This window comes from Acanthochromis polyacanthus, chromosome 20 (assembly GCF_021347895.1).
Source record: "Acanthochromis polyacanthus isolate Apoly-LR-REF ecotype Palm Island chromosome 20, KAUST_Apoly_ChrSc, whole genome shotgun sequence".
NCBI classification, from domain to species: Eukaryota; Metazoa; Chordata; class Actinopteri; family Pomacentridae; genus Acanthochromis; species Acanthochromis polyacanthus.
In genome coordinates, this window is record NC_067132.1 from 21,495,646 (window position 1) to 21,508,516 (window position 12,871).

The window sequence follows — 12,871 nt, forward strand, 5'->3', positions numbered from 1 at the left end:
AGATATTGAACTGAGAGTTGAGAAAAGTATTTGTGTTGCTTTTTTTGTATCCTTTAATTTGGCTTTTTAGGAAAAAAATCCTTCAAAGACTCCCTTAAAGACACTAACTTTCAGCAGAAAAGCACACAAAATCACAAATGTAAACGCATGTGTAACAGTCATATAGCACAATTTTTTTTTTAACAATCTTTAATTAACCAGGAAAGACTCATTAAAATTGGAAAAAGTCTTCTTAAAGTGAGTTCTGTGCAGAAAGCAGCAGCACTGAGAAACTGCAGATAAAACAGTTGAAATTAAGCAACAGATATCACTACTAAAATAATCCCAGTAAGTTGAGAGATGCATCCTTCAGTAAACATTGATTGAACTGTACTCTGACTGACTGAACCCTCTCCTCCCTGTGATATTGCACGAAGACCTCGGCGGGTGAAATACATGACTGATTTCATTTTAAATCCCAGCCACTCTCTCCGCTGACAGAGCTGGTGAACCAAACATTTCATCTGTACAAACCTGCGAGTCGTTCCCAGATACAAACCCTCAGGGAGTCACGATACAGCCTTTTCTTTGTGACTTTACTAAAGCTACCATTCAATCAAATGACTTTCCCTGGAAGGACGGCCGTGTTTGTGTGCGAGTGAGTCAGAAACAACATTACACACCAGCCAGCAGAGCAGTAGAGTCTGTTCTGATTTATTATCAATCTGAATGTTACTTCTCACACAAAATATATAGTTCTCATTGAGGCTTTCAGTGTACATTTCAGATAGCACTATATAAGGATTCATAAAGTCATTCATCATCTATACACAGAGGGAATAATCTGTCATGTTGCACAAAATGTCACAATATACCAGAGATGGAATGTCATTTAGCAACAATCCCAATATAATGTCTTCTTAAATAGATCATATTATTACTATTGATACAGGATGACAGTATTTCTAAATAGAAGCAATAACTATCTCAGATGGTGTAATTCCACATTTAATATTAACAGAGATGTTTATGGAACAAACAAAATCTGTCAAATCAATGCACGGAGTCATAAAAAAAAAAAAAAACGGCTGATATGTTGCAAGATCTGTGAGGCTTTTTCAGAGTCTGTGGTTCAATACGAGATGTCTGGACCCAAAGCACGACAATAACACACACTTCAACATCTGCACACGTGATGCTGAGCATAGAGTCGTTGGTTCAGATCACAGAGGAGGAGGAGAAACATGTGAGGAGTTTACTTCCAAAACGCTACATGTATCCAGTACATCGATTCGCTTAGAGGATATAATCTGTACAGTATCATCGTTTATACAGGCAAGAACGCGGTTTACTTTACATGCCATTATTCTAAAAGTACTACAGCTGAGAGCCACAACGATCATCGATTGATCGATTAGATGATTGGCAAAAAAATGGAACGCATAAATGCTGAACATTCTTTGATTCCAGCGTCTTTGCGGAATATTACAGTAATCTGAATTTGTTAGTTGTACAAAATAAGCAAATAAACGTGGCCTTTTGCACTATTTTTCACCACTCCACAGACTAAACGATTAATCGAGGAAATGTTTGCTAGTGGCGGTCCGACTACAGTTTGGTTTAGATGTGCCAATAGTCATTTTCTAAGCATTCGTGTCAGTTTTTTTTGACAGTACATAGCTCATTTTGGAACAAAAATCTTCACTTGACATCACGTAAACATCTCGTCAGTGGCACTAGAACGGTATGTTCAGGAACAACATCACAGTTATAGAGGATCAGGGGGTTCATATTGACAAAAAACGCCTCACAGCAGGAGCGCCGATCTGCACTTCCCACGTCACGTCAGGCTGAACTCGCCGAAAACAACACAGATCAACAGTCGCACTCTGAGGCGAAATTTGCAAATATGGATACAGGTGAGATATCCGGCACGACATTCATAAGTATACAGTATATATAGAGGTGAAGAGGAGGCAGAGACAGGAGAGAGAGAGAAACAGAGCGAGGAGAGGGAAGGGCAGAGAGAGATGTCAGTCTTGAGTGGGCAGAAGAAACCGGTGCTCAGCGAGCGAGGAGAAGGTGGGGAGGAGGGGAGTGTGATGCCTTCACTGAGGAAGCGCTTTCAGGATGGCGTTCACCTCCTCTGCCACGGCTGTCAGCGCAAACTCAAACTGCTCCTGAGGAGGAGGAGGAGGAGGAGGAGGAGGAGGAGGAGGGAAGAAGGATGCAGGGAAGAGAAAAGGAAGGATAAAAGTTTTAGTGTGTGTCCAAGTGTGTAACAACTCAGGATTTCAGCGTGATTGACAGCTGCCGCCTCCGCCTCTCCCTCCATATCTCCTGACCCTGGCTGGGATGAGCTCGGCCACAGGCTCGAGGTGAAGGTGAAGCGCTCTGTGAGCTTTCAGCTTGAAGTGCACGCGTAGCCGCCATGGCCATCGATCCAGCCAGGTGTGTCTTAAAATGGAGCTTTTGAGTCAAGCTGTCTCTCAGGTTTTTCTCTGTATATATATATGTGTGTGTGTGTGTGTGCATTTGTTTGTGAACATAGTTTTCCCCGAGGAGCCCAAAAGGGGCTGATTGATGTTTACCCCATGGACCCTGGTGCTTTTATATTCCTCTCCTCTCCCCAGGCTGCAGGCCACAGGGTCCTCTCACAGAGAAAAGGTACGTAGGAGTTTGGAGGGAACAGTCTTTAGATGTGTCAACACACAGCCTGCCATAGTCTGGCCCGAGGATAGGCTCAATCAATACAGAGGAGTCACTGGTGGCCGTGCTTCTCGCTTTGCAGTGGAGATTATCTGGAGTGTTGATGTTTTTCTATTTTTACGCGTCTTCTGAAGTTAAGACGGGGCCAGAAAATATGTAAGTACATCCATCTTTATCTCCACCGCAGTTATATGCGCCTATATCTAATCCCCAAGTTGAGTTTAAAGTTGTGCGTAGTGAAAAAAGATACTTTTAAAAATTGGGTTTTTGTGCATGAAGTGCGGTTCACGCTCACACCACTGGGGGGAGATCAATCTCTGCTCCGGGGATCAGACACGGATGTTAGGGAGGAAGAAAAACGGTCACACATGTTGTAATTACTGCACGTTGATGTCTGTCAAAAGCAGCAACCAGAAAAAAAATGATTGTCCTTTTTTTTTCTTTATCCTAGAATAAAGTGGCAACATCATGAAGGGGGAGGAAAAAAAAGATAACTGGTTGTCCAATCCTTGAAACTTAACTCTAAATTTCATACCTCATTACAGTCTAATTTCTGTGCAGACCCAGCATGAAGCCGCAAAGTGGAATCAACAATATTCCAATATAATTTCACTTAGACAAGAAAACGAAAGAGTGCTTGAAAAGCTTTTCTAGCTGGAGCAGAGCAGGGCTGTAAAAGTAGCATTAATGAACCGTCCAGGAACACTGGAGTCTGTTAGCATAAGTATTATCATCCACCACTGCATGAGGCATGCCTTTATTATTATTATTTTTATTTCTCCCAATTACAAGAGAGAAACAAAAGAGACTTCCTACCTATTATTTGCATTAGTGGATAAGCGGAAATGCTTTGTACACGCCTTAAAGTATGCTAGGAAATGGTGTCAGATGGAGGCCCTGCTGAGACTAAAGAAGTTAGCTTGTAGCACTGATTAGACACAAGTATGATGGTGACAATATGAGAAAAGATCATCTTAAAGAGCATTTTTGATATCGGCTTAATTATCATTTGTTGAAGCAAACATTAGCTTATTCTGGCATCTCAAATTTGGGGGAATAAAGGGCTTCTCTTTCTTTTATTTCACTGCAAATTGATTATCTTTGGGACATTTCATAGACTTATCAGTTATTTGCAGAAAATATCTGCCAACCAGTGATGAAAATGATCACTAATTTCACTCTTTCATGCACAGAAATTAATACAAAATCCTATATTCCTCAAACACAAACTGATTTCGTGAAAGATCTTGGTCATTCTCTTTCTGTGTCTTGTGATAAATGTGGAACACTGAGTTATTATCTTCCAACACAATGTTTTTCTAATCCTGGAGCAGTTATCAATTACACCATCATTTCCCCTGATCCTGTGCACATAAAGTAGACAATCGTCTGTTTGAGCGACTGCAACCCCCTCCTCCTCTCTCCCCTCCTCCCTCTCTGCTCCCCCATTCTCTTCCCTTCTCCCCCACCTCTCTAACTCAAAGCCGGGGACCTTACCTTTGTCTGGACCATGCCAGCTCTCTGGTCTCTCAAGTGCTCCAGGGTAGCGGCAATATCAATCTCTTTAGCACCTGCAACAGACCGAAAATTGGACTGAGTTCAAAGCAGCGGAGTAATCCAGCTCACATCTGTCAATCTCTCTTTATGCCGGGCTCCCTTTGGAACAGCGCAGCGATTGAAAATTATTACATTCATCCCTCGAAAGACTTGGACAAGAGCCACAGACTGTTTCTCGATAAAATATGCAAAAGGATATTTTTTTGGGGGTATGGGAAATGTGCAGTAATGTGTTAAAAAAAAGAAAGAAAAAAAAAACACTCCACGCTGGCTTCTCTGTGAGAATCTCGTCCAAAAAAAAAGAAATTGCTTTAGATCATGTCTGACTAGAAAGTCCACTCAGAGCATTTTGATACATCTGAGGGAGCGCACATGTATCTGAGAATCAACAAACGCTAATTAAAATGATTTATAGCCGCTCCGCAGCAGTCATTCTGATGATTAACCTATGCAACAGTTGCTCGCCTTCAACAGTGATCAGCTGCTGTTGAGCCTGTGATGCTAATCTGGAAATCTTATTCTGCTTTCAGATTTATGGATTGCAAGCAGCACGCTAGAGCTCATTTGAGAAAACCGACAGGGAGCGATGTGGAGAGGAAACCCAAAGAGAAAGAGAGAGAGAGAGCGAGAGAGAGAGAGAGAGAGAGAGAGAGAGAGAGAGAGCCCCTGAACTCTCAAGATGTTTTTGAAAGTGAGGCAAAGAAAGGAAGCAAAGGAGAGTGTGAATGTATGTATGTGTGTGGGTGAGAAAGAGAAAGAGGAAAAGAAAAAGCGGGATTTAATGCAGCCGGACTTAGTGCTCAAAGTACTCCAGTGCTCCGACAAGACTTTCATGTCTTAGACGGGCTGGATTCCAAAGTTAAGCTGAAGAGAGGCTCTCTGACCGGGGAAAAAAGCTTTGGAGAGCGAGATTATGTACATTTTATACGTTTGGTTTTAGAGTAGGAAACAGAAGGTTATAAAGAAACCAAATGGAGCCTTTCATCACCGTGGACAACAGCATCACTGATCTACATGAACTCCATCAGGACGGGTCAGTCTTATTACTGTTTTACAGACAGTGAAAGCACCAGAGGTCCTGCTAACCTGCTCTGATGAGGCTCATCTCAGGAGGAGGGCATGCTGGGAGCTGGGGCTAAAGGCCAGGGGTCAGAGGGCAGAGGGCAGGCTAAGCTATGGAGGGTTTAAGGTGATGGAAGGCGGCCTTTGCAGGAAGCCAACAATGGGTGTTTATAGGTTGGATATCTCAAAAGAACTGAGCAGGCAAATTGAACTGATCAGTTTGTTTATTCATGCAGACTGACGGGATTCTCCTCAAGTCAACTCCTACTTTGTTGGGATTCAGCGAAAAACAAAACGTTTTCTCTGTCACAGCAGCCTAAGATTTAGAAACAAATCTGTCTCCAAACTATGTAATGACCACAAAGATCATTTTCTTCTAGTTTCTTATTTACTTTGATTTGTATTTTAGCTTCCATAATGGCGCCAAGTCACTGTGATTTGTGACCAACCAGCACAACTGCAAATTGCAGAAAGTGTAAATGCACTTTGGATTTCTACAACACTGAAGATATTCACAATTTAGTTCATATTAGTGCCAAAAAATGCCAGCAATTTTCAGGGTGAAATTGGAGTCGCAAACTATGGACTGTTAAGAATGAATCAAATCAAATAAGCACAATGTTCCCATTAAATATTAAGTATTGATTCAAACCACTGAAGCAAATAGAAAATTCAGATTTTTTGAAATTGTATTTTCCCTTTAAACATTTCATTTCCATGCATGTGCTATCTAAATTCATGTTGCAGGTCAATATGGCGTGAAGGTACCTTAAATAGATAATTACTAATGTGGGCTGAGGGTTCTTTTTTTATTTTCCTTCTCTGTGTTCTCTCTTTGTTCTGCTCTCTCCACTCCTAGCGGCTCCCTCCATGTCTGCCTCTGTCTTCGCTGCCTTTGCAGGCCTCAGAAAAAGTCACCCTCTAATGCATCCCCAAGACCCTCTGTGGAAAACGAGAGGCTTTAGCGTTGCCAGGGCAACACTTGAACGCAAGCAGAAAGAGTGAAAGGGAAGCCATTGATCGTTACCTTTAGCCATCCTATTGAGGACCATGTCAATCAGAATGTAAGTCCCACTCCTGCCAGCTCCATCACTGCAGAGAGTCAGAGAGAGAGAGATCATTAAGGTGGCAGAGTGAGATGCTTTAATCTCAGAGTGTTTTTCTTATAAGGAAACAAATTGCTCATTTGCATCTGCATCTGCTGAGAGACTGTCGAGTATATTTAAACACAAATTAGTCTTTGCATACAGATGCACACGACTCCATTTGCGTACAACACGATATTACAGATAGAATACTTAAAAAGGACAAATCAATTTAAAAAAAATCTCTAACATTCTCATGAAAATACCTGAACAGATCTGAATATCTGATGTTCCAATAAATGTGATTATGTTAAACCTTTGCACACGAGTGCATGTGTGGTCTGGAGACTTGCTCGGCTGTTGGAGAGCGGGGAATGGTTTCTAAGGCACACTGGGGACAAAGGCTTTTAAATGCATGCACCTCAGGAGCAGAGGAGAGGTTGAGAGGCCAGGGGCGGTTCGAGAACAGCTTTTGGAGAGCCTTGCTTTTCCATTACTCCAGAGATAGCCCTATGAAAAGCCTCCCTTTGTGCCCGCCGGCCATTCAACGGCTCTGCATGTTAATTGCAAACAAGGCGTGGACATCTCTCTAATAAAGGCAAGGCCAATAAAACAGGAGAGCGGCCTGAGCACCACAGCTTCATTAATCCACTGCTAGGCACTCAGTCCATGCGGCTGCCTCAGAGGGAGAGCAGGCTTACTGGCCCCATGCATGACTTAACAGGATGTGACTATTAAAAGTGGTCAGACTGATACCTGGTGTTTAATACAAACCAATCAAGGCCAGTTAACTAACTCGACCGAATGGGAAATGGAAGTGTCTTTGGCTGGGCGTCTCTGTGCTATTTACATAAGAACACAGTCAGAGGAATAAACAGCAGCTCCAGTGGACCCAGATAGAGTAAATGGATTGAGCGGGGTTTAAACAAACAGCCTCTCCCCTCAAACACATAAGCCACGACAAACACTCTCTGTCCCAATTCAGCAGGGTCAGCCACTGTCACAAGGTGCAAATAGTTATACTTGCCTGCAGTGAACAATTATCGGGCAAGATCGACCCCGGTAGCACTTGTTAACCTTTCTGAAATAAAAAAAAAAAAAGAAGAGAGAGCTTAATGTTATTGCAAGCTTGGATTAAAGTCGTCTTAAATGCACAGGCTGCTACACATTATATTCTGGAGACAGGATCGATTCGTTTTGCTGAATAATAACAGTGATAATTAAAACGAATGTGACTCATGAGGGACTTCTGCGCCGTGCTTCTGGATGAAATTAATGGCGGCAATAATCAAAGGAGCAAACACAATTCGGAGAGATGCTGCCTGCTGTCAATCAATCACTTTAATTTGAGCACAGAGAGAGAAATCCGTGTCGCACCACGTAAATAAATTGAGCATCATTTCGAACAGCATTATTGTGACATGTGGGTGATGGATGTGGTGGTGTGATGTTGTGATTGCCGACCGCCGACGCATTAACCCCAGCCAATTATGAATGTTATACACCACAGGCACGGTGAAGGCCAACAAGCCTTTTCACACCCCGCTGTTGCCATGGAAACTGACTACACTGAGAGCTTCCGCGTCTTTCCATCTCCCCTTGTTTTTTCACCTTTCTGTGAAAAAAAAAAAGGAAAATAAATATCTCATCATATCTGCGGTTTATCCAGGCGTATGTGCACTAATATTTATAACTATTAGAAATATGTCAACAAACTGGTCGATTTGCTAACAGTGATAATAATGTGCTGTATAGTTGAATATTATAAGGCTTAACAGATATGTGCATACATGTTTTATATTACATACTGCCAGTTTGTGCAATATTTTCTTAGTTTTGTCGTTTGTCCATTGCATTTGTGATCTTTTCTATGTATTTCCACCTTAATTACTGCAATTGTTAGCAGTATTATCCGTGTGTCCTTGATTTGATGTCACTAAGAGCTTTGCAATTTGTTCTTGTCACATTCAAAGTCTTAGTGAGAGAAAGAGTGTTAAAATACATGCTGTCAACATTAAATGTAATGAATTCTGTTGTATTTGAAACAATTCAGTGCTTGTTCTGCTGGAAGGCTAATTCATTTTTTTATATATGTATATTTTTCTTCAAATTTGCGTTCATTTCTGCTTTTACATGGCATTTCATTACATTAAATGTATATACGTTTCAAATTTTGAGATTGTTTTGATGTCATAAATACGAGTAAAATCAGAACATGTCCTTAGTCAGACAGCAGATTGTCTGACTAAGGACTAAGATGATTCCACTTCCCTCTAAAGCCAGGAAGGAGTTGTTGCTGTCTTGTAATATTTTAAGATGTCCAATGATTATTCTTGAGCAAGAATGCTGCCTTTTAAAATATTTTTTATTATTATTTAATGCATTATTTCTCCTGTGTTTAATCATATTAAATGCATATTTTTGACAATTTGAGATTGTTAGATGTCAAAAATGTGAGTAAAATCAGAGCATGCTCTTAGTCTGACAATGATTCCATGCAAGCCAGAGGAAGAAGCTGCTGTTTGAAGCAATCTAATACTTATTCTGTGAGGAAAGATGTTTTTGTTTTGAGATTTAAAAAATATATATATTCTGCATTCTTGTTTTTGCTTTTTTAAACAGATTCTGATGAGGATTTTATTTCCTTTTTGATATTTTCTTTTTTGTTTTTGCATCAAATTGCATTATACTGAATGCATATTTTTCAAATTTTAAAATAGTTTCCTGCCAAAAATATGAGTAACATCAGAGCATGACCTTTGTCAGGCAGCATACAGAGATGGTTCAAGTTTGCATGCAAGAAAAAGGAAGTAGTGGTTGCTGTATCGTAATATTTTAAACAATGCAATATTAATTCTGCAGGAAGAGCATTTATGTTTTATGTTTTATGTATTTTCTGTTTATAAATCAAATTTCATGACATTAAATGATTTTTTTTTTTTAAATTTTGGGGTTGTTTTATGTCAAACACGAGTAAAATCAGGACTAAGATGGTTTCAGTTCCCATGAAAGCCAGAGGAAGGAGTTGTTGTCTTGTAGCAGCTTAATGATTATTCTAGGGGAAGAATGGCTTCTTTTACATATTTCCTGTGTAGTCTGCATTTATTTTTCATTTTTTAAATCAAATTCATATATACATATACATTTTTTCAATTTTGAGATGGTTTATGTCAAAAATATGAGTAAAATCTGAACATGTCCTTAGTCAGACAGCATACAGAGATGGTTGGAGTTTCCATGCAAGCCAGAGGAAGGAGCAGTGAGAGGAGGAGGAGGAGGAGGAAGACAGAGAGTCAGGAGTGAGAGAAAGACAGTTTGTGCACAGGCCTGGCTGAGGAGACACAGTTTCCAATGATCACTTTTGTGACTATGCAACTGGGCTCATATTACTAGCTGCAACATCACAAAAATGACACTGGCAACCGCAAAATACCGAGTTGGCCGAAACCGTGAAACCGTGAGTGTACAGTAGATTGAGTGGATCTGAGACCTCTGAATCCCTTAATCAGAGAGCTTTAGATTCCCAATAACCTACAGCAGCATTAATGGAGGTAAATCAAGGCAATCTAACTGCTAGCGGAGATCTCAACAGCAGGGCAAACAATACACATGTAATCAAAGCACAGCTACACACCAAGAGGACAAATAAATAGAACTGACTGCGAGCTACGCCCAATTTGAAAGAGGAGCACCATCTCTGTCAGACAGGGAGGACATGATAACACTACACATTCTCTTTTTCTCTCTCATCTGCATTATAAACCAGAGGGACACACTTCCATCCACAAATCAGATGCATCTATTCTCATTTGGAGGGCTTTTCCTATCCCTCCTGGGTTTTCCCAGAGGAGCCATTGCTGCTCTTCTGCCAGAACACATTATATGAAGAACAGAGTGAGGTTATTCAGTCACTAGCTTTCCCCCTCTCACATGTTTTTAGTGAGACAGCTCTCATTTAATTGGGTGTTTGAATTAGGTGGGTTCTTTTTTTTTTTCTTTCTTTCTTTTCTTCCCAAGCCAAGCCAGGCAGTGCGGGGCTGTTAATTTGCTGCATCACATGTGCTGGAGGGAGGTGAGGGAAATAGGCCCAGGATGAAAGGGATAGCACAGAAACACAGTCCTTATTAGAACAACCATTCTCTAGGACACCAAAAGGCAGAGGGGCAAAAGGGAGACGGACCGGAGAGGCGCTGACAGAATACAGAATATAAGGGAAGGTGATTAAGAACAAGCTCAGGATAAAGGCCAGATGTAAAGGTGGAAATCTGCCTGAAAGTCTGCGGAGCTGCAGTGTGTCTGAGGCCGACCGGCAGGATCTCCTCTCTACCTGCGGAAGTCTAACAGGGTCCTGGCCGAGTTGGGGATCCCACGGTCCATCCAGGACAGGAAGTGGAACTGCGTGACGGTGCGGGTCTCGTTGGTCTGCAGGTTCTTCAGGTAGAAGCTCCGCACCAGGAAGTCCTCACACCAGATGTGCTCAGACACCAAATTGACCTAAACAGAGACAGAAAGATGCAAAGAATTATGTGCAGTTTTAAAAGTAATTCAAAGATTGGATAACCTGAACTGCAAAAACTGATTTTTGACTCGTCACCACTGGTTTCTAGCCATGAAAATACTGCTAACAAATGCGAACAACCCATATATATTTCTGTTTCTATGTATGTTCTGAGACTTCTTGTTCAGAAACACAGGAAAAGTTTGATTGTTTTAGGACAAAATGCAACTGTTTACATTAAATTCTATTTGTTTCATTAAAAAGTTTTACAGAAATGATATAGTAATCACATACGGAGCTGTTGTAGGAGTGTGTGCGGTTTCTTGTGTTACATTAGAATCATTTTGCAACAAAATAAGATGCAACTTAGGTTAATGGCAAAGAATGTGACAACATGTTGATCATTTTGAATGCCTCAGTGTCGAGCAATGAACTCGGGTATTGTTAATATAAATCTTTTAAGAGATGAACACGCATATGGCTCCTGTCCTTTAGCATCAACAGTAGTGTTCTAGGAGTACAATGGAGCCAGATGCAGTCTTATAGAAAGAACTGCATCAATACAGTGTCGAGGTGTTTCTCATATGGACAGCTTTTCCATCAGTGACTTTCTTTTCTTTATTCTTTTTGGATTTTAGAAATAAATGTTCTTTTCCCAAATTCTCAATGTCAGTGTGATGTTTTGACCTCATCACCCTTTTCGAGTACAACTTTTCATATCAACTTATAAAACAAAGTTTGAAGATAACGGTAGACTTCTGCTGCTATCTCAATAAATTTTGAAAGAAATTAATTTGGTTACATTTTTTTTAAAAAAAGCAACATGTTTTCACAAAAACAGCGTCCTTGTTACTCAGCAGCTTCACAGAGATGATTTTACTCCTTTTTAGCTCCACTGAGAGCTGCTCACAGCGAGGTCTGTAAATTATGGACATTGCTTCTGGATAGACATGTTTCGGTTGAATTTTTTAAATGTCATTTTGCGATGCTGTGAGCACTACAAACGACACTCACTTCATCTTCGTTGTATTGTCGTGGAGACAGATTTCGCAAAACCTCGGCACATAAAATCTAGTTGCATGGCTAGACACCACCCGCAGTAAGAAAATATGCTTTTTTTTGTAATCCAGATGTAACTTTCACAACCTCCAGGCTTTGTAACTTCTGCTATCCATCTTGCTGACATACCTCGTATATGTGGTAGACATCAGATCCCTCATCAGGCCAGTAGTGGTGACACTGCTTCACTCCATTTTCAGACAGGGGGGTCAGCATGACGATGACAACGCAGCCGCTCTCCCACACCATCTACACACCGGAAACCAGGCGTCACATATCCACTCGGCACATCCTGAGACAACAAACCTTTCCGTGTGCATCCGTGTGACATTCCAACAGCACTAATATGTAGCTGAACTGTGCCACTAGGTGCAGCATATTGCACATTAGCGTTACACGGCAGCCTTGTATTAGGGTGAAATTGATTTCTTAATCTTCATCCAGGAAGTACGAATAAATGTCACCTCTCTGTGTGTGACAAATGATAAATGTTGGGCCGAGCAGCAGGAGGGCGCGTCATGTGTCGCCCTCTCCCAGTCGTCTGAGGAAGATCACAACATCTACTGCGCTGCTGCTGCTCCATTTCATCTTATCACAATCTAATGTGTCCTTGGGAACAAAAAAATACAGGCCTCACGGCAGCCATTAGGAAAATGAGGAGGAAACGCGGGTTTTATGATTGCTATAAAAACACAATGGCCTTGACTATACACTAATCACAAGCTTCCGTGATCCAGCCCAGTGGACACATTACACGCCAACTGTGCCAATTGTGCCAGGATGTGATGAGATTAGGCAAGGTGATAATGTGAGGGAATATTATCCATTTAGTCGTGTACAATTTAGCAGATATTTGCAGGTGATGAGATGAAAGTGCATTCTTACGTTCCATCTCCGGCTTATAAAAACCACGTCATATTTT

The 12,871-nt window shown here is 41.1% G+C and overlaps 1 protein-coding gene across 2 annotated transcripts in view; it reads right to left on the reverse strand.

The window, feature by feature from the left end:
• Positions 1–677: 677 nt before the first annotated feature.
• ptprn2 (protein tyrosine phosphatase receptor type N2) overlaps positions 678–12,871 on the reverse strand; it is a 144,529-nt gene continuing 132,335 nt past the window's right edge. For both annotated transcript variants that reach the window (XM_051940047.1, XM_051940046.1), the window contains 6 exons: positions 12,079–12,198; positions 10,720–10,886; positions 7,420–7,473; positions 6,335–6,399; positions 4,186–4,259; positions 678–2,159 (listed from right to left, as the gene is read on the reverse strand). In XM_051940047.1, the coding sequence (XP_051796007.1) occupies positions 2,088–2,159; positions 4,186–4,259; positions 6,335–6,399; positions 7,420–7,473; positions 10,720–10,886; positions 12,079–12,198 (552 nt within the window). In that variant the 3' untranslated portion in view covers positions 678–2,087. The remainder of the gene's footprint in view (positions 2,160–4,185; positions 4,260–6,334; positions 6,400–7,419; positions 7,474–10,719; positions 10,887–12,078; positions 12,199–12,871) is intronic.